This window comes from Delphinus delphis, chromosome 10 (assembly GCF_949987515.2).
Source record: "Delphinus delphis chromosome 10, mDelDel1.2, whole genome shotgun sequence".
NCBI classification, from domain to species: Eukaryota; Metazoa; Chordata; class Mammalia; order Artiodactyla; family Delphinidae; genus Delphinus; species Delphinus delphis.
Genome location: NC_082692.2, coordinates 64,651,629 through 64,673,002, shown reverse-complemented (window position 1 = coordinate 64,673,002; position 21,374 = coordinate 64,651,629). Strand labels below are relative to the sequence as shown.

At 51.4% G+C, this 21,374-nt stretch overlaps 1 protein-coding gene across 2 annotated transcripts; it reads left to right on the top strand.

The window, feature by feature from the left end:
- The first annotated feature begins 1,480 nt into the window (after positions 1–1,480).
- SHISA5 (shisa family member 5) lies at positions 1,481–21,323 on the top strand. 2 transcript variants are annotated; one of them, XM_060022404.1, is made up of 6 exons: positions 1,481–1,650; positions 5,318–5,474; positions 13,293–13,376; positions 19,577–19,692; positions 19,844–20,056; positions 20,138–21,323. In XM_060022404.1, exons 1-6 carry the CDS (start codon positions 1,581–1,583, stop codon positions 20,215–20,217), a joined length of 720 nt encoding a protein of 239 aa, XP_059878387.1. In that variant the 5' UTR covers positions 1,481–1,580; the 3' UTR covers positions 20,218–21,323. The 2 variants fall into 2 exon arrangements, with proteins under 2 accessions (XP_059878387.1, XP_059878388.1); XM_060022405.1 differs by lacking the exons at positions 1,481–1,650; positions 5,318–5,474; positions 13,293–13,376 and adding an exon at positions 18,103–18,209 and having other exon boundaries at positions 20,138–21,318.
- The last annotated feature ends 51 nt before the right edge of the window (positions 21,324–21,374 follow it).

The following is a 21,374-nucleotide window of genomic DNA, read 5'->3' as shown; positions in this document are numbered from 1 at the left end:
ACTTGAGTGCAGTAAAGCGAGTCTACTGACTGTGGTGAAGGAAAGAGCAGCGTTTATTGCAGGGCACCAAGCAAGGAGTCCAGGGCAGCTAGTGCTCAAAACACCCCAAGTGGGACTTCCCTGGTGGTCCAGTGGTTAAGAATCTGCCCTCCAATACAGGGGACATGGGTTCAATCCCTGATCGGGGAACTAAGATCCCACATGCCACAGAGCAACTAAGCCTGTGTGCCACAACTACTGAGCCCACACCACAACTAGAGAGAAGCCTGTGTGCCACAACTAAGATACAATGCAGCCAAAAATAAATAAATATTTTTTAAAAAAACTGTTTTAAAAAAACACCCCAACTCCCCATGGGTTTCGACAAAGTGTTTTTAAAGGCCAGGTGAAGGAGGGGAGTCACAGGGTATGTGATCAGCATGTGCACAATTCTCTGATTGGTTGATGGTGAAGTAACAGGGCCATGTCACAGGTGTTAACATTATCAATCCTGGGGCTAGGTGCTCATGATCATCAAGTAGTTAATTTCTTCCATTTGTTGGTAGTTTTAGCATCTATAAAACAACTCAGGACATGTGCATCAGATACTTCTGATTAGGTACTTCTGAGAGGAGCTACAGCGGAGGATATGGGGGAGGGGTCTGTCCAGGGAAGTCCCCATAGGGTCCTGCTCCCTTATGCCCTGACCCACAGTGAGGGGGCAGTGGAGGCCTGTTAGCCGTGGCCACATCTTAGGGTGCCTTGTGAGAACCCTGCTCTGGCAGCAGACAAGGATGGCCCAATCCTGCTGGCCCAATCCTGAGCCAGGTGATGGTTTAATGTGTGTCTGGAAACTGCCAGTTCCTTTCCCTCAGACCAGGCCATGGGAGCCAGACTTGCCCTGAGGCAGGGGTGAGCCTGCCTGGACTCAGGGTAGAGTGACCACGGGGGTAGGGGTAGGGGTGTCGTGGGTGTCGTGGCAGGAGGCAGGGGTCCCCGAAGCCTCTGAACTAGGCTTTCAGAAGGGAACCAGCGTCTGTTAGGGGCCTACTGTGTGCGGAGGTCTGCTCTGGGCGCTGTCCCCCAGCCACCCCACTTGGTCCTCGGGTACCTCCCGGGGAGTGAGGATGCCCGGGGCAAGTGAGGAACCCTAGGAGCGGGGAGGGGCTGTGTCCCGCCTGCCAGCAGAACCCAACAGGCACTCAAGTGCTAGGAAGCAGATCCCCTCAGAGACCCCCTCCGGGCCCCAGGGTGGGGACTGGGGTTGTGGGCGGACAGGGCCCCGAGAGTCGAAGTCAACTTCGGTGGTCGCCTGTGTCTGAGACCCGGTCCCGAGGAGCCGACACCGGACAGTGCCTAGCCCCGAGGCTGGGAGGGGCGTCCGCTTACCCTCTCTCGCCCTCCTCCTCCCCTCCTCTCCTTCCCGGGCGGGGTTCCCGGAACGGCCGGGCCGGGCAGGGGCGGGGCGGGGCGGGGCGGGGCGGGGCGAGGCGAGGCGAGGCGAGGCGAGGCGAGGCGAGGCGAGGAAGCGGGTGGACGCGGGGGTCTCTGAGGCTACGGCCGCGCTACGACCGTCAGTCCGTCCGCCCACCCGCCCAGCCATGGCCGCGCCGGCCCCAGCGCCTCGGATCCTGCTGCTGTTGCTGTTGCTGCTACCAGCGCCTCCGGGTGGTGAGTCTTGGCGGTGGGGGAGTTTATCCCTGGCAGGCATGGGGGGTGGCCACGTCCGCGCCGTCCCTGGTAGGAGCCCGGGCAGCGCCGTCCCCGCAGTGACCCCAAACGAGCCCTAATAACTTCGAGGCAGTTAGCGGACCCCACGACTGGTCTCTCCTCCACTCCAGCCTCCCTCCCGTCAGCACTGACACTGCCCAGACCCCAGGCAGCTGCCATCATCGTTCTGTCCTAGAATGGGGAGGGTGGGGGTGTCTGTCCTAGAGTGTTCCAAGGGGCTGGGTAGGATTCCCTGCCTGGCCTTAGCGGGGCATGGTGGCAGCAGGGAGGCCTGGCCCCTCCATCAGAGGCCTTCCCCCAGCCTCTGTTTATTGGCTGGGAACCTCCACACTCTGCCTCCATGGCCCTGGTACTCCTGGAGACTGCTGAAGCTGGCCCCCAGGGCTGGAGGAGACACACCGTGTGTGTTGATTGTAGACGGATGAATCACAGACGGCGGAAGCAAGGCTGGGGGCCTTTCAGGGGTAGGGATTGGAAAAGCGCACTGCCCCCACCCACCTCCATAGGAAGCCAAAAATCCTTCTGGGGTGGGTGGTTTCCTCCAAGGGAAGGACTTTATTTCCTTGGGACTGTGGACGAATCTGGAGGACCTGGGAAAGTGAGAAGGTAGAGCCCTGTTCTCTGGTCCAGGGAGGTCTGGACAGCCTGGTTCGGAGCGTCTGGGCATCAGAAGAACATTTGTGTCATGGGCTTTTGGCTCAAACGGACTCACCTGTGTGTGTCTTCAGGCCCAGCTTAGACGCTTGGGCTGGGCTGTGGCTGTAAAGCCTGTAATGGCCCTGCTGGAGGTAGGTTGCCCGAGCCTCCCAGTAGCATGGGCTATGCTGAGCGTACCTGCTGGCAGGTGGACAGCTGGCTACATTGGGCCTGTTGGTGGTCCCATCCTCTGCCCTGCAGCTTTGCCCAGAGCAGGGTTCTGCCTGGAGCTGCCAGGAATAAAGCATCTCCCCCACCTAGTTGTCCCTTCTCAAGGAGGTCAGTCAGTGCCTCTGCCTTTGGACCTTGCTCTGCCAGTGGCCCCAGGGTGCATGATACTGTGGGGGAGGAAAAATTTTCCCTTCTTGCCATCTAGGTTCTTTGACTGGTCTAATAATTAAATTGATGTAAGACAGATTAACAGGAGAAAAACAAAAGTTTAACTGCATACCTCCTGTATACATGAGAGAGACACAGGAAAACTGAGTAATTCCCCCAAATGGTGGAAGCCCTCACCTTAAATACCATCTTGAACTAAAGGCAAAAGAGGATGTTGGGGGTCAGTTATGGGAAGTTACCGGGAAAAGCCCAGTAAACAAGGGTAAGGTTGTTATGTAGATTTAAACCTATGCCTTCAGCATTGATTCTAGAGATGAGGTCAACCCCCTCTTCCTAGTACAGCGAGGGAGATACACTTACAAATGGAGATTTCCTTTATACTTACAAATGTCTATTACAAAAGGGTAACTTCTTAGTTTTCAGAGCTTCTCCTATGTCTGCAGTTTCTTAAAAATAATCTGCTTAAAATAATCCTTAGGCCAAAGAGGAATATTTATTTAGTTATTTATTTGGATGTGGACCAATTTTAAAGTCTTTATTGAATTTGTTACAATATTGCTTCTGTTTCGTGTGTTGGTTTTTTGACCACGAGGCCTGTAGGATCTTAGCTCCCCGATCAGGGATCGAACCCACACCCCTGCATTGGAAGGCGAAGTCTTAACAGTGGACTGCCAGGGAAGTCCCCAAAGAGAAATATTTAGGGGTGACAAATTTTCCCTTTCAATATACCAACCAGGCTGGGTCTCTAGACACTGCCCACTGCCCTGGGGGCATGACCAGGCTGGGTCTTTAGAGTCCCAGTGCTGTGCCAGGACTTTGTACCTCAGGGTTTATCAGGACTATCCCCAGCCTACCATAGTCATCTGGGCCTTCCTGGACTGGGTGTTCCATCTGGGGCCTGTCTAGGCAGAATCCAGGACCATTCTGTCCTGCTGGTGGGCACTAGATCTGTGCTAATGTAGCCAAAGGATGCGTGGGAACATTTGACCGTAACATCTTCCTGGAAGTTTGCAAACTTTGTGGTCAGTTTCCACACTTGTCAGCCAGGTATACTTAGACCCCACCTCTGACTAAGAGCCTTGTGATGGTTCTGGGGCTCCACATGGTGCCATTGCCTCAGAGCCCTGGCCTCTGAGGGCACAAACATTTCCTAGGTGCCTACTGCAGGCCCAGCCCAGGGCTAAGTACCGCATGGACACTTCTGTGGCGGGAGTGACTGTGGCCCATGGTGAATTGGTCGGGAGGCAGCCTGCTGTAAAGCTATAGTCTGTGAGGGCCGGCTCCTGAATTCGTAGTGTCCAGCAGGGACTGAGGCTGCTGCGGCTGAGCGGTAGGGACAGGGAGTGAGGATTAAGAATGGGTCAGTCTGGGGCTTCCCTGGTGGCGCGGTGGTTGAGAGTCTGCCTGCCGATGCAGGGGACGCGGGTTCGTGCCCCGGTCTGGGAAGATCCCACATGCCGCGGAGCTGCTGGGCCCGTGAGCCATGGCCGCTGAGCCTGCGCGTCCGGAGCCTGTGCTCCGCAACGGGAGAGACCACAGCAGTGAGAGACCCGTGTACCGCCAAAAAAAAAATAATAATAATAAAAGAATGGGTCAGTCTGGGCTCGCCTGGTGGCGCAGTGGTTAAGAGCCCACCTGCCAATGCAGGGGACATGGGCTCGAGCCCTGGTCCGGGAAGATCCCACATGCCGTGGAGCAACTAAGCCCGTGCGCCACAACTACTGAGCCTGCACTCTAGAACCCTCAAGCCACAACTACTGAGCCCGTGAGCCACAACTACTGAAGCCTGTGCTTCTGTAGCCCGTGCTCCACAAGAGAAGGCACCACAGTAAGCCCGCACACTGCAATGAAGAGTAGCCCCCGCTCATCGCAACTAGAGAAAGCCTGTGCACAGCAACAAAGACCCAATGCAACCAAAAATAAAAAATAGTAAATAAAATAAATGAATAAAAAAAATATTAAAAAAAAAAAGAACAGGTCAGTCCACTTCGCGCTCCCAATGTAGGGGGGAACTAAGATCCCACATGCCATGCAGTGTGGCCAAAAAAAATAAAAAGAACGGGTCAGTCCAGGGCCTGGTCCCCAGCAGCTGGGACTGCTGGGCTTGGGTGGCTTCTGTAGGAGGGGGCCTGGAGTAAGGCCTTGATGGGTAGGTAGATTTGAAGGTGGAGGATGGGAAACAGGTAGAATACGGGCAGAGAAGGGGGTGACCTTCAAGGTCCTTTGTAGTCTGGACCCTGCTTTGTGGACTCTGGGCTTGATCCCATCCATGGCCTGAGAGTGGGGAGTGGCCCAGTCAGACTCACACGTAGAAAGTTCACTGTCCCATCTGGAGGGCAAGTGGACTGGTGGGAGAGGGAGGGAGCCCAGGTTGGCACCTCTGCTGTGGCCCAGGGGAGAGGGAAAGGCTGGTTGGGGCAGTGGCCAGAGGTGGCCAATGAGTGGGATGGCTCAGAGATGGCTTGGCATGCTGGGACCTGCTGGCCTTGCTGGGGAAGGGGCTGTATTGGCTGGGACAGGGCGGAGGCCTGGCCCCATGGCCACAGATGAACGGTGTGTTTCTCTGTTTCAGCCCACAGTGAGGTGTGTATGGTTTCCGCTGGACACAACCTCTTCCCCGAGTTCTGTCCTGATTTCTGCTGTGGCACCTGTTATGACCAATACTGCTGCTCTGATGTGCTGAAGAAATTTGTGTGGAATGGGGAAGAATGTGGTGTTCCGGAGGCCAGGTGGGTGCATCGGATGTCACAAGGTAGGCAGCCTGAGCCTGCCCATCTTTCCTCTCAGCCCTCTCGAGATGGTGGCAGATCACTGAGGGTGGGGGACTGGGGAGTCCTTGTCCTGGGCTGGACTCCCCAGACCCTGCTCAGGTAGTCCCTTGTTCCTCTCTCCCCCACTCTCGAGGGCTGAGCTGGTTTCTCAGGGGTTGGTGGCCTCGGCGGGCCCTGTGGCTCACCCCTGGGTGTGTACTTGTATCAACGTGTCCTCAGGGTGGACACCTTGGCATGAGTGTACCTCGCAGTGTGTGTGTGCACCTGGTGGGGGGTTGTATGTGATTTGTGCAGGTATCATCTTGCGGACCCTGGAGGGCATAGTGCATGGGTGTGTAGCCCACTGTGGGCCATGCCTGTGTCCTCTTGCCATGGCACGTGGATTTACACTGCATCTTGGGTTTAAACTGTTTCATAGGCTGGAACCAAGGTTCTAGGACCCTGTGTGTGTCTCCCTTTGCCACACTGTGTGTTTTGTTTGTGTTCGGCCACAGGTATAGAGGGTTGAGGTAGTCACACTGCTCAGCTCATGGCAGGTGACCATCATTGGTCTGGGCAAGACCAGCCCTCCACCATCTTACACCATGTTATTTTAATCTCCCATGACCATTCCATTCCCCTCTTATTCTGTAGGCAACCAGTCTGTTGTATTCTTTCGATTATTTGTGTTGCAAAGTTTATATTTTGTGGGCACAGTGAACCCTCTTACTTTTTGCAGTCAGTGCAGTGTTTGTAAGACGCATCCACATTGCTGTGTGTACACCTGGCCTGTGCCCATCACTGCCATGTATTCTTTGTGGTGTGAGTCCAAAACTTGCTGTCATAGATTACTGTGGTGGGCATCCTCATATACTTCCTCCTTTACAGAGCCATGTGAGAATTTCTTGCCAAGTACAGTGGAGCGAATTGCCAGGTCAGAGACGAGCATGTAGTTACTGACTAAGGAGTTGCAAAGTTCTCTGGGGAATGGCGACACCAGGCTGTGTGCCTGATGGATCATATTCTACCGTTTTACTGCTACCCTTTTGCTGTCTTTACATTTTATAAGTGTCTTCTTTCTCTCTTTTTTTTTAAAAAATTTATTCTGGTAGCTTTAAAAAACAGGAGGATTTATTCCATTTAAGTTTAATGTAATTATTGGTATTTCTGGGATTACATTCAATATTTGCTATCTTGTTTTGTGCTTTGTATTTGTCTCTCTTGTTCTATATTTCTTTCTTTTTCACTTACTGTATTGTTTTGGTTTGTTTTCATTCCATTTTTTCTTATGTTGTTTACTTCTTTTTCTTTCTTTATTTATTGGCTGCGTTGGGTCTTTGTTGCTGCGTGCGAGCTTTCTTTAGTTGCGGCAAGTGGGGGCTGCTCTTCTTTGAGGTTTGCGGGCTTCTCATTGCGGTGGCTTCTCTTGTTGTGAAGCATGGGCTCTAGGTGCATGGGCTTCAGTAGTTGTGGCATGTGGGCTCAGTAGTTGTGGCTTGTGGGCTCTAGACCGCAGGCTCAGTAGTTGCGGCCCACGGGCTTAGTTGCTCTGAGGCATGTGGGATCTTCTTGGACCAGGGCTTGAACCCGTGTCCCCTGCATTGGCAGGCAGATTCTTAATGACTGCACCACCAGGGAAGTCCCATGTTTACTTCTTTTTCAATCTGTATACTTTTATTTTTTCTTGTCTCATCACACTGGCCAGAACCTCTAGTATAATGATGAATAGAAATGGTGAGAACAGACATCCCTGTCTTGTTCTCAATTTTAGGGAGAAAGCATTCACTATTAGGTATGATGTTAGCTGTAGCTTTTTCATAGGTGCCCTTTATTGGGTTGAGGAAGTTCCCTTCTGTTCCCAGTTTGCTTGGAGTTTTAATCATGAAGGGATCTTGAATTTTGTCAAATATTTTTCCTGCATCTTTAGAGATAATTGGATGATTTTTCTATTTTTATTCTGTTAATATGGTAAATTATATTGATCTCATTCTTAAAGAATATTTTATCTGAGCAGGACTTAAGTTGATGGTTATTTTCTCTGACTTCCATTATCTCTGTTGAGACATCAGCTCAATAGTCAGTTGTCCATCATTTAAAAGAAATCTTTTTCTTTCCTTATGAGAGCTTTTTAAGATTTTTCTTTTCTTGTCTTTGGTGTTCTTCAGTTACACTGTGATATATCTAGGTATAGATTTTTAAAAATTTATGATGTTATGTTTGAGCTTCTTAAGTCTGTGGTTTAGTGACTTTCATCAGTTCTAGAAAATACTCTGCTGTTCTTTAAGTATTGCCCTTCCTCCTTCTCCTTTCCTTCTGGGACTCCATTTATACATGCTGCATCTTCTCCTCCAGTGTCCACATCTCCTAGTCTCTCTTCCATATTTTCATCTCTCGGCTGCATTCTGGATAATGTCTTCTAACCTTTCAGTTCATTCAATTCTTCAAGTGTCTGATCTGCTGTTAAACTCATTCCTTGAGATTGTTTTTTGTTCTGTTATGTTGTAACATATAATTCACATACAGAAAACTGCATTAAAATAAATGCACAACTCAGCGATTTATCACAAAGCAAATATCTGCATGACCACTCTGCAGGTCAAGACATCAGAAGTCCTCTTGAGCTTACTCCCAATCATTGTCTTTCCTCTCATCCCACTAAGATAGTGATAATTCTTAACTTTTATATAGCCTTGCTTTTCTTTAGAGCTGTAATACCCAAACATGCATCCCTAAGTTCTATAGTTTAGTTTTTTTATTGGGGTTGGGGGCAGTATATATCATACATACATAAAAGTACACAAATATAAAGTGTACAGTTCAGTGAATTACTGCAGAGTAAACACATCCACATCCACGTAACCACCACCTATCCAGGGCAAGAATTAGCACATCCCAGCATCCCAGAAGCCCCCTCGTGTTACTTACCAATCAGTATTCCCTCTGTTATCCCCAAAGGTAACCATTAAACTGCTATACCTGTTAAACACACACACACACAGAGACATACACATGACATCATACATCTATTTCCTATCTGGTTTCTTTCTCTCAACATGTGAGTTTCATCCATGTTGTGTTGTCTGTTCATTTCCATTGGCGTATGTTAAGTTTTATACCACAGTTGATCCATTTTAATGTTGATGGACATCTGGATTGTTTCTTCCTTTCCTCCCTCCCTCCCTCCCTCCCTCCCTCCCTTCCTTCCTTCCTTCCTTTTGCTATAACAAATAATGCTGCTTTGAGCATCTTCGTACATATCCTTTAGTGCACATGTATATGGATTTCTTTTAAGTATGCCTAGTAGTAGTAGTGCATGTAAGTAGAGATCAAATTTCATTTTTTAATTTGGGTATTCAGTTGACCCAGCGCCACTTATTGAGAAAACTATCCTTTTTTTCTGTCACTCTACAGTGCCAAGTTTGTTACAGATTGAGTGTCCACATATGCGTGTCTGTCTCTAGGTTCTCTATTATGTTACATTGGTCTGTTTGTCTATCCCTGGGCTAAAGCAGACTCAATTACTGTGTCTTTATAATAATCTTTGATATTCTTCAATATTGTCTAAGTGATTTAAAAAAAAAATTTATTTATTTATTTTTGGCTGCGTTGGGTCTTCGTTGCTGCGCGCCGGCTTTCTCTAGTTGCGGCGAGCCAGGGCTACTCTTCATTGTGGTGCGCGGGCTTCTCATTGCGGTGGCTTCTCTTGTTGCGGAGCACAGGCTCTAGGCATACAACCTTCAGTAGTTGTGGCTTTCGGGCTGTAAAGCTCAGGCTCAGTAGTTGTGGCGCACGGGCTTAGTTGCTCTGCGGCATGTGGGATCTTCCCGGACCAGGGCTCAAACCCGTGTCCCCTGCATTGACAGGAGGATTCCTAACCACTGCGCCACCAAGGAAGCCCTGGCAGGCGGATTCTTAATCACTGAGTCACCAGAGAAGTCCTACATTCTTTCTTAAAGGATATTTTTCCTCGTTATAGATTTCTAGGTTGGCAGTTATTAACTTTCAGCACTTTGAAGTTATCAAATTTCAGCACTTTTTTTTTAAAGATCAATTTATTTATTTGTTTTTTTATAAATTTATTTATTTATTTTTGGCGGCATTGGGTCTTCGTTGCTGCGCGCGGGCTTTCTCTAGTTGTGGTGAGCGGGGGCTACTCTTCGTTGCAGTCTGTGGGCTTCTCATTATGGTGGCTTCTCTTGTTGTGAAGCATGGGTTCTAGGCGTGCAGGCTCAGTAGTTGTGGCTCGCGGGCTCTAGAGCGCAGGCTTAGTATTTGTGGCACGCAGGCTTAGTTGCTCTGTGGCATGTGGGATCTTCCCGGACCAGGGCTCAAACCCATGTACCCTGAATTGGCAGGCAGATTCTTAACCACTGCACCACCAGGGAAGCCCTAAAGTTCAGCACTTTGAAGCTTTCATTCCATTGTCTTCTTTTTTAAAAAAAAAAAATTTTATTTATTTATTTATTTGGCTGCGTCGGGTCTTCATTGTGGCGTGTGGGATCTTTTAGCTGTGGCATGGGATGTAGTTCCCTGACCAGGCCCCCTGCATTGGGAAGGCAGAGTCTTAGCCACTGGACCACAAGGGAAGTTCCCTCATTCCATTAACTCCTGGTGTCTGTTGTTTCTGTTGAGTAATCAGCTGATGGCTTTATTATTGCTCCTTTGCAAGCAACATATCTTTTCTCTGACTAATTTTTAAGTTTTTCCTCTTTGTATTTGGTTTTCAGCAGTTTTACTATGATGTGCCTAAGTGTGCTTTTCTTTGAATTTTTGCTGCTTGGGGTTCACAGTACTTCTGGAATTGTTGGCTTTTTTTGTTTGTTTTTGTTTTTGCTAGGAGAAAAACAAACAATTTTAATAGCATGTATATCTCCTGCATTTATGGGAGATATCCAGGAAAACTGAGTAACTCCAGCCATCATCTTTTTAAATATTGCTTCTGCCCCATTCTCACACTTCTCCCTCTAGGACTCTAATTACACAGATGTAAGACCTTTTGTAAATTGTATTCCGTATTTCACCTACTCTCTTTTGTATTTACATTTACCATCTTTTTGTGTCTCCAGGCTTTAGTGTATATATATTTGTTTGGGCCTATCCTCCAATTGTTTAATTATATCTTGCACTGTGTTTAATAAATTATTATTTTATTTTTTTATTATTATTTTTTGCGGTACGCGGGCCTCTCACTGTTGTGGCCTCTCCTGTTGCGGAGCACAGGCTCTGGACGCGCAGGCTCAGCGGCCATGGCTCACGGGCCCAGCCGCTCCGCAGCATGTGGGATCTTCCCGGACCGGGGCACGAACCTGCGTCCCCTGCATCGGCAGGCAGACTCTCAACCACTGTGCCACCAGGGAAACCCATAAATTACTATTTTTGTGTGTAATTTTTTAGTTCTAGAATTTTTGTTTCTTTTTTATATTTCAAGTTCTCCTAAACTGCTTAATTTTTTTCCTTTCATCTCCTTGAACAAAGTATGTTTTGTTTTGTTTTTTAATATTTATTTACTTATTTGGTTGCACTGGGTCTTAGTTGTGGCAGGTGGGCTACTTAGTTGCAGCTCGCTGGCTCCTTAGTTGCAGCAGGTGGGCTCCTTAGTTGTGGCATGTGAGCTTCTTATTTGCGGCACATGGGCTCCTTAGTTGTGGCATGCAAACTCTTAGTTGTAGCATGCGTGTGGGATCTAGTTCCCTGATGAGGGCCTCCTGCATTGAGAGCACAGAATCTTATCCACTGTGCCACCAGGGAAGTCCCAAAGTGTTTTTTTTAAACTTAATTTCATTTTTATAAAGCAGGTTCTTATTAGTTATCTTAAAGTATGTTTTGTTTTAATGTTAGGGTGTGATAACTTCAATATTTAAAGCCCTTGTGGATATTTCAGTTGTTTCTGTTGTTTTCTAGTCATGTTGTCTAGTGTCCTAGTGTTCCTGAAAATCTTCAGTTGTGTGCCAAACATTGCATTTGCAAAATTGATTGTAGACATTTGGACCTTAGGACTTCCTCCAGGGAGGATTGATATTGCTTTTGCCAGGGACATGAGCACTCTAAGGTCACCTTGGCCTAATTGCAGAGCTGAGCTGAGAAACTCATGCTGAGTTTCTCCTTGCTTTTCAGGACCCAGCCCAAGTGAGTGGGAATCATCAGGGCTTGCCCACCTGCTGGCCTCTGGATATAATTTCTGCTACCTGAGGCTTTCAGAAATGCTGCTCTCAGCTGCCCCTCTGAAATAGGCTAATGCCCCCAGGAGAAAAGGGGCTTCAGATGCCAGGCCCACCTCCATGGAAGTCTCTTCCCAGCCACACACTCCCCCCGCCCTCCCTGCATCCCAGCTTGGTGTGCTTTACTCTTGTTATTGCTTGCCAACGCACACACACTGAAGTTTTAAAGAATATTTTCTTCTCAGCTTTACTTGTCCTTCAAAGTTAGTACGGTATAGTTGTTCCTAATGCTCTTGCATTTTTTTCTTTGTTTCTTGAATTTTATTTTGTTAATTTGTTGAGAATTTATTTTGAGAATTTTCAACTACATACAAAAGCAGAGAGAATAATAAATCCATATATCCATCACCTGCTCCCATAGTTATCAATACTCTAACATTAGTGTTCCATATACCTCCCACTACTTTTGTTTTCTGGATTATTTTAAAACCCATCCCAGGCATAAAAATTTCTCCTTAAATATTAGTTATCTGCAGAAGTGAGTCGTTTAAAAAGAAATATAATTATATATCAGGAACACACTTGGCACAATTAACAGCAGTTCATTAATAGCTTTCTGTACTAGTCTGTCTTCAGTTGCCTCCATTTGTTTCAAAAAATGCCTTTTCACAGGTGGTTTGTTCAATTCAAACAGTTATTATCATTTTGGGGAGGGGGGCCGCACCATGAGGCTTGTGGGATCTTAGCTCCCTGACCAGGGATTGGACCCAGGCCTCGGCAGTGAGAGCGCCAAGTCCTAATGACTGGACCACCAGAGAATTCCCAGTTATTATTTTTAAAATCTCTCTTGTGTCTATAGTTTACCCCTTTTCCTTCTGTATTTTTATCTTTTTGCGTCTTTTCTCCTTTTCTTGATTAGTCTTGCCGGAGGTCCACCAGCTTTCGTTCTGTTAATCTTCTCTTATTTTCCATGGCTGCTATTCTCTTTTATTTTTGCAGTTATCTTTATTAATTCCTTCCTTATTTGGGGGGTTTGTTCTATTACATTTTTCCCATCTTCTTCAGTTTACTACCATCTCAGTATTAAAGCTATAATTTCCTTCTAAGAACCCTTTAGCTGTGTTTCACAAATTTTGACCAGTGGTATTTTTATTATCATTCAGTTTTACAGATTTCTTAATTTCCTCTATGATTTCTTATTTAAGCCACAGCTCTTTTGTTGCTGTTGTTGCTGTAATATGTTAGTTTCCCAAGGTATGAGGGTTTTTTTTTAGGATTTTTTTCTTTAATTTTGTAGCGTGTGTCTTTTGTTACTGATTTATAACTTCATCCCATTGTGATTGAAGATACTTTGTATGATAACTGTCTTTTCAGATCTCTTGAGACTGGTTTTGTGGCCTCACATGTGGTCTGTCCTAGAGAACGTTCGATGTGCACTTTAGAAGGATGTGTGGCTTTGTAGCCTGAGATCTTGGTGTGTGTGATATCCGTCCTCCAGAGGCCCCCAGGGCTACTTTTCTGGCCCAGTATGGGGCTGGCTTTCATGCATGTTCTGTGTGTGTGCTAAGTTAGTGTTTGTTCGTTCTCGGTGTGCTGGGTGGGGCGCAGGCATGTTAATTGTGAGGTTTCCTTTTTGCAGCGTCCCCACCAACGTGGAGCCACCGGAACAGCTGGGCTCAACACTGAAGTTTCGCTTTAGCCTGGACAGCGACCCCATGTCTGGGTAAATAAAACCTGCAGTCTGGGTACATCTTCCTGGAAGAGGTGACAAGGGGGCTCAGGAGGGCTGTGGGGACTGGGATGGCACAGAGTCCTTGGCCTAGAGCCTCAGGGAAGCTGTCACCATATCTGACCTCCAGGACCTTTGATCCTTGTGTTGGGTGTCTTCATCATTGTGCCAGGGATGGGGGAGACTGTGGTTGGGGGTTCACGATGGAAAGGCCAGGTGTGGGTGTTCATATTGACCTAGGTGATAGTGTGGGCACAGGTGACCTATGGATGTAGGTGATGGGGATGATAGTGGCAAAAGGTGATAGTGATGCGGCAGTGGTGGCAGGGATGAGATGATGGGGGCTACAATGCTGAGTGTGTGGTGATGGTACAGTGGTGGTGCTGGGTGCAGTGGTGGTGGGGAGAGGCCCTGACAATAACCACGACCCACAAACCCTGACACAGAGACGGTGCATCATCAGTTATCCCAGCATCTTTACCCCACAATAATCACCCCATCACTCTGCACCCCGCACCACCATTGCCCGCATCACTGTCACCACTGCCACCATTACCCCAACACCAGTACCCACCACCAGCATCCCTATCACATCTGGCTTCCTGGTCCGGGATAGGGTGATGGTAGATGATGGTGGATGTGTGGTAATGGGGGAGTAGTGCGTGTTGATGGTGTAGAGGCTGATGGTAATGGGGGCTATGGTGGGGCTCTGTAATGGGGTGACAGGCAGGTGTATGATGGTAGGAGGTGATGGTGGTGATGGGGGACAGTGACAGGGAGATGTGATAAGGATGCTGGTGGTGGGTATTGGTGTTGGGGTAATGGTGGCAGTGGTGAAAGTGACAGGGGCAATGGTGGTGCAGGGTGCATAGTGATGGGGTGATTATTGTGTAGTAAAGATGCTGGAATAACTGATGATGCACAGTCTGTGTCAGGGTTTGTGGGTCATGGTTATTGTCAGGGCCTTCCCTTCAGGGGGCCGGGGAATACCCCAATTGCCCAAACTCCAGTCCCCTTGGCCAGGTTCTTGCGCTGTCTTGTTGCCACCGTGACGGGTGTTGTGATGCACATTTCGCGTGGATGGAATGGGCGTGCAGCTGCTTGTGTGTTTTCCTGGCGGAGTCTGTTCCACATGCCATCTGCCCTCTACCTCGGTGGATCTAGAAGCGCCTCTGAGAAGGTCCACCTAGGCCTGGTTGCCCCTTTGGAGGAAGAGACTTTGGGCTCTGGGCCTGTGTAGTGGGGTCCAGGTTCTTGTCCTGTCCCGTCTTGCCCTGTGGGCCTGGGTGAGTGTGGGCCTCTTTGGCTGCAGAGGAATTGGGGCAGGGCTCCTGTGAGTGGGGGAGGGGAAGAGGTGCAGCTTTGCTCCTAGGCAACCGTGGCTGGGCCTCCTCCCTCTGTTCTGCCCGCTGATCCTGTTCCCTATGTTGGTCAGAGACTGAGACCTGGAAGCGCCACTCCCTCTACATGCAGGGAGCACCCCGTTGCTGAGGCCCGAGGCTGTGGGCTTTCAGTTGGCCCCACATGGGGGTCTGATGTCCAGTCAGTGTGGGCCTCGTCCTGGGCAGGCACCATGGAGGGCTCTGGGCAGTGCTGGGGTCTGAATGGTGTTTTAGGATGAAGACCACTCTGGCTGCTCCCCGGAGTATGTCAGCAGCTGGCGGGGAGCCTGGACCATGGCTTCCTGGTCCAGGTGTTGTAGGCCAGAGAGACGCTGGGCTGGCGGGGTGAGGTGAGGTGAGGCTGCTTGCTAGGAAGGTTGCCAGGGAAGGGGCCGCGGTGTGGTGTCCTGCTCTCTGCCCTGCATGGGGAGATACAGGACAGAGGAGGAGTGGGTTCCGGATGAAGGGCTCGGATTTGGGTGGGATTGAGTGTGTTGAGGGTCAGCTGCATGAGGAGCTGGAGAGGGTTCAGAGAGGGGGAAGGAACGTGGAAGGTGGCCTGGTTTGTGAGTGAGTACTGAGCACTGTGTGAGAAAGGTGGGTTCCACACTGCAGAACGAGGTCCCCCAGGAGGCAGAGGAGAAGTGTCTTCCCGGGGCCAGCTCAGGAGCATCTCCCCCCACCTCCTGCAGATGCGGAGGTGTGAGTGTCCTGCTGCCTCCGCACCAGGCCATCTTGCCCATCTGCTGGGAGTGCAGATGCTGCTCAGCCCCCTTGGGCCCCCACCCCATCCTGCCCCATCTCTCCTCTGCTTCTGAGCAGAGCCCCAGCGTGGTGCACAGCACCTGCCTTACAAAGGTTTAGGGCTCCAGGAGTAGGTGCTGGGAGGGTGGAGGGATGGGGTCATCAGTGACACGTCTTCTGTGGATGCCCCCAGGTGGTCGCCCCCCTGGGCCCCAAAGAGACATCCTCTCCTGTGAGCATTCGTGTGATGCCCCCTTGGCCAAGGGCACTGTTGTTTGTCCATTGGAGCGTTGGTTCCTTGGTGGGGTCCAGCCCTGGTTGGAAGCTCGGGGGACACTCGACAGGGGAAGGACCCTATGTGCTGAGGGGGCCTGTGCCAGCTCTGCCCCCCTCCCCACCTCCGACCCCTCCCGCTTCATTCTTGGACTTCACCCCCCTACCCCCGCTCTTCCTCTGGGTGACTCCTTGGGTTCTCCAAGAAGGAGGCACCAGTTCAGAGCACAGCGATGCAGATGAGACCACATCTGCCTGTCATGGCCTGGGCTCCATGCTCCCCATGGTGTGGCCATGTTACCTGTGGGTCTTCCACCCACTCTCCGCTTTGGCAGGTGACTCCTGTCCTGCCCTGTTGATGGTCAGTGGCTGGTTTTCTCCCCAGAGCTTCCTTGGTTCCCTGTCATGGTTCTTTTGGGTCCTGATTTCATTGTCCCTTCCTAGCTCCTTTCACTCACAGGATGATCAGGCAGGAATGGTGTGTCTTGAAGCACCCAAGTGGTGGAACTGCTGGCTCCAGGCTCCAGGCAGGTCACTGCTGACCCTCTGCGCTGACTCTGCTGTGATGGTGCAGGGGGAGGGCAGGGAGGTCCACTAGGTGAGGTGTGGGCATCGCCAACCTGTGTCAGTTCTCAGCCCTCACTGCGCTCCTTCCGCAGCTCTCTCACCCAGTGTGTCACGGCCGCGTGCTGCCTGGCCAGCGTCGCGGTGAGAGTGCTGGTGTCTCAGTTCCAGAGACGGCCCTCTCGGTGTCTGGACGTTGGAAGTCTTTGGCCTCCTAGGGGCCGTCCCATTCAGCCCCGCTGCAAGCTCCTTGCCTGGGCTCTTGTTCCCCTGGCCTTCTGTCCCTTCCTGCCTAGGCCAACTCTGCCTTCTGAACTTGGCCTTTGGGCTCCTTGATCTGGGAGGTAGCCTCAGCCTTGGGAAGCCCCATTCCTTCCTCTTGGAGGTGTGGTTCCATTAGTGTCGTGGCCTGTTGTGGCCACAGGCCCCTGCCCCACTCTGCAACCACCCCTCAAATATTGCTGTTCCTCAGGGCAATGTGCCTTGCTGTCCTACTAGGTGCTGCCCATGGGGTCCCTGAGTGAATTTATTCATTTGTTAAATACTTATTGAGCACCTCCTGTATGTCCAGTCACTGGAGATCCAGTGATGGTCCGGAGCTGGTGCAGTCTGTGCATCCATGAATCCACAGGCTGGAGGTAAGATGCACATTAGTCAAACGCTCACACAAAGGAGTGTGTGTTTATAAACTGAGGTAGACAAGAATTTGATTTGTAAGAGCACTTATCGAGGAGCCTTACCTCATCTGCATGGTCAGGGAAGGTGTCCCTGAGGAAGTGATGTTTTGAGCTGAGGTCTGAAAAGTGACCAAGGGGTCACTTTGTGTAGGGGTGGGAGGAAGAGAAGAGCAGACGGCGCAGTTGGGCGGGAGGAAATGCGTGTGCAAAGGCCCTGAGGTAGGACACAGCATGGTGCTTTCAAAAGCTGAAAAGGAGGGTGATGTGGCTGGAGCACACAGGAGGGAGGCTGGGAGTCCCAGGCCACACAAGTTTTATCTTATTTAGACTTTTAATTAAGATTAACATTTGCCTATTGTAAGTGTTACTATCTGATAAGACAAATCCTAGATTTTTTTCCTTTTATTATCAACTATTCTATATGTATTTATATATGTATACACACACACACAGAGAAAAGTACAGATACACACACACATCACACGAAGTTTAACAAGTAAATTATAAAGCAAATTCCTGTGTGACCCCAGGAGCTACAGGAGCCATACTAGGCTTTCGAGCAGGAGTGACAAGATAAGACCTGACAGGGTGGCCAAGGGGACTTGGGGAGGCATCTGCATCTTCCTGGTGAGGCAGGTTCAGGTTCAGGCAGGTTTGTGGCTTGGAGCATGTGCTGGTGGGAGAGGAGGAGCTGAGGGGACGGGCCGGCGGGCCCCCGGCTCTGCTGGTAGGCTTAGATGGCTGAAGGAGCCCATCGAGGGGACCGCTGGAACAGGGCTGGCCGGCTGAGCTGGGCGGAGCAGGAGCGTGGTTTGGGGACCCTAGGCGGGGCATGTCTTGGACCCCGTGGTAGTGCTCTCCTGGACAGTGGGGTGGAGAAGCTGGGCCTGGGCAGGCAGGGCTGAGGAGGCAGCTCCGGGAAGACAGCCGAGCACTTTCCTCCCCACTCCTGGCCCCAGTTTGGAGCGCAGCTGGGAGCACCTGGGGCGCCCGCCAGCCGCACTGTGTCTTTAAGAGGCCCCGCATCTCTCCTTCCTGCCTCTGACGTCAGGGGTAGGGGAGGGCCGAGGAGATTTGCTTTACTTTTCCTGGAAAGGGGAGGAGATTGAAACCGAGTGGCCTCATGATGGAAAGGGGAAGTCCGGGGGTGCAGGAGGCCCCTAAGTGAAGGTGGAGGCTAACATGGGGTGAGCTTGGGCGCCATACTGTGTGTCAGAGACAGAAGAGAGAGAAAGAGAGATTAGAGATCGGTGGTGGTGACCCTACAGTTGAGTGCTATTGATTGCGTGTGACCGTGGGTGTGCGTGTCAACATCCCTGGGTCAGTGGAGGGTCTGGGAGGAGCCTGTGGGTGAGGAGCAGTGACAGGCTCCTCTGGTTAGGCAGGAAGGTACCTCCTGACGGTCCTGTCTTGGGGCCTTGTTCTGGGCCTCACAGTGGCCAATGGCTCCTATTTTACGAACGCAGTCAGGTATTTTGAGTCTGGATTGTGAAGGGTCTGTCCTTAGTCTGTCCCAAAGCTATGCACCGGGCCTTGCTGAGCTTGTGCTGCCCGTCTGGGCTGTGAGGTGGAAGACCCTCCACCCAAGGCGGGGCGCAGGGGGGTGCCCAGCCTTCCCCCAGGCCTCAGGGGAGGCGAATGCCTAAAGCTCACCAAGCCCCTTCCACGTTTTGATGTGCTTGGTGCAGTTGCCTTTTACTGGCACACTGCTTGGCCTCGGGGAACAGGGGAGGACAGCTTGGGGCTGTGGCTGTGCCCTTGAAGGTCGGCTTTGGTGAACTTCGCACCACGGCCTGCATTCTCAGGGGGCGGGCTCTCCACTTGGTCCTGGTCCTTGCTGAGGGGCCTGCGTGGGCAGGGAGGCGGCCTCTTCAGAAGGCAGGGCCCCTCCAGCCCCGCCTGGCTCTTACTTTACCCACCTGCCCTTCTGGTCAGAGCGAGGGTGTATGTGGACACCTGGCACAGTGCTTGGCACCCAGCAAGCTCACCGTCACTCCGGGGGCCAGCAGCCCTACCCTGGGCTCGCTGCGTGCCTCACTTCACTGTCCTGGCCACACCAGCCTCCCCTTTCCTGGAACTTCTCCCCGTTTTCGTTACCTGTGCTTCCTGAGTCATTTTCCCTTCAACACCTGCCTCCTCTAATAATCTGTGGGCTCCCAGAGGCCATGAGTTGGTCTGTCTTGCCCACCTCTGAGTTTTTGGTTCAAGCCACACAGTGCCTGGCTTGTGGCATGTACTCGATGGGCATCTGCCGCTGGCTCGGTGGGGGTAGACAAGATGTGTGTATGGGGGAGGCACCTGAAGAACTCTCTCCCGTGCTCCTGAGGGTGTGGCCAGGGGGCCCCCCCGGGTGACTCTCAGTCAACCCCATTTTACACTTGAGGAAACACCTGAGGCTGAAACAGGTTCAAGCTACATACCCCAGAGGTTGCTCTATCTGTGTTGCCCAGAGTCTCCTCTGGCAAGAGGGGTGCACCTTGGGCATGGGTGTGGTGTGGACTGCTGGTCCTAGGTAGGGGAGAGAGGCCCTGGGCCTTGACTGGCTTTTTGGCAGGTTTGGAACGACTGTGGCTGTCGGACTGACCATCTTTGTGCTCTCCGTTGTCACTATCATCATCTGCTTCACCTGCTCCTGCTGTTATTTGTACAAGATGTGCCGCCGACCGCGTCGTAAGCATCTCCAGCCCACCTGCCCCACTGTGACCCCTTGTGTGAGGGTGCCGACCGCGGGTGGTGGGCGTGGTTTACCAGGGGCCTGACGGAGCTGAGCTGGAGGGAGGGGTGGCAGGCCTGAGGGTCCTAACTGGGACTGTCTTTTCAGCGGTCGTGACTACCACCACGGCCACCACAGTAGTGCACACCCCTTACTCGCAAGCTCCAAGTGTGCCGCCCAGCTACCCCGGACCAACGTACCAGGGCTACCACCCCATGCCCCCCCAGCCAGGGATGCCAGCAGCGCCGTACCCCACACAGTACCCACCACCCTACCTGGCCCAGCCCATGGGCCCCCCCGCCTACCATGAGACAGTGGCTGGTGAGTACCCCTACCGACTCCAACTGTGCCGGAACCCCTGCAGCCATGCCCACCGCCAACCAGTGTCCTCTCTATTTTCAGGAGGTGCAGCCATGCCCTACCCTGCAAGCCAGCCTCCTTACAATCCAGCCTACATGGACCCCCCGAAGGCGGCCCCCTGAGCACAACATTGCATCTCTGGCTGCCACTTGATCTGTCATGTGTGTGTGAATGGGTATGCAGGCGCGGTCCTTTTCTCCCTGTGCGTGGTGTGTGTGTCCTGTTTGTACATGAGGCTTCTTGTGATGCCAATGAGGGGCTGGGAACAATTCTTGCCAGAGTTGCTGGGACCACACTCTGTTGCCTTCCTCACTCGAAATTATGCTTCCTGAAATCTCAAGCAAAATTCAAAGAACAGTTCTTTTCTAGACCACCCCAGGGAGAGCAAGTGGGGCTTGTCACACTAGGATAGTACAGACTTTTGCCGGCAGGATGCACACGTGTTCCAGTTTCTGCAGAATGGCTAGCCATTGCTCAAGGCCATGGCTTGTCCCCAGGCTTGTCTCTGAAGAACCCGAGGGTGATGCAGGCAGGTGGGTGAGGCTTGGGAACTGGCTACAGGTGGGTCTCAACCCTTACCCGTAGCTCCCTGAGCCTGTGCCATGCCCAGTGGAGGGTGGGCAGCCTCCTGATATCAAAACGCCTCAGGCAGAACCCCACCCTCCCCTGAGTGCTGTGTGCCTGGTCTGTGTTCTTGCATCCCTCCTGGGACCACCTGGAGGCCCACATTTACCCTCGGTCTGGCTGCCCTGGTTGGCTCTGGCCGCCACCTTAAGTGGGCAGGGTGGCCTCTGTCCACCTACACACTCAGGTGTCCTCCCTGCAGTGTTTTTGTTTTACTTTTAGCTAAGTATTTTGCCTGTTTTCTGTTTCAAAATGTGTGTAATAGTTGCTGTGAGGCTGAAACCCCTGGGTCCTGGAGGAAAATTGCCCCAGAGAGCAGAGGAACTCTGATGTCTGATAGTCCCTGCTTCCCCAGCGCCAGCCTCACAGGCTTTCCAGCTCCTGTACCCCAGGCCACAGTTTGTCTTGGCAGTGGGGACGCCTGGGCCAAGGTGTCGTCTGGACCAAAGGTGGAGGGGACCCTTGGTGGCTGCTCTTGGCCCAGACACATACCTCGCTGTTCCCTATCCCTCCGTTAACGTCTCACCACATAGTAGCTTTGTACCTGTTGATGTGTTTTGGAGTCTAGGGTCTGCACCCTTGTTTATAATAAATCCAACTATTTGGAGCTGCTGTCTCCTTTCTTGGCTGCTGGGATTGGGTTTTAGGCTAGGTA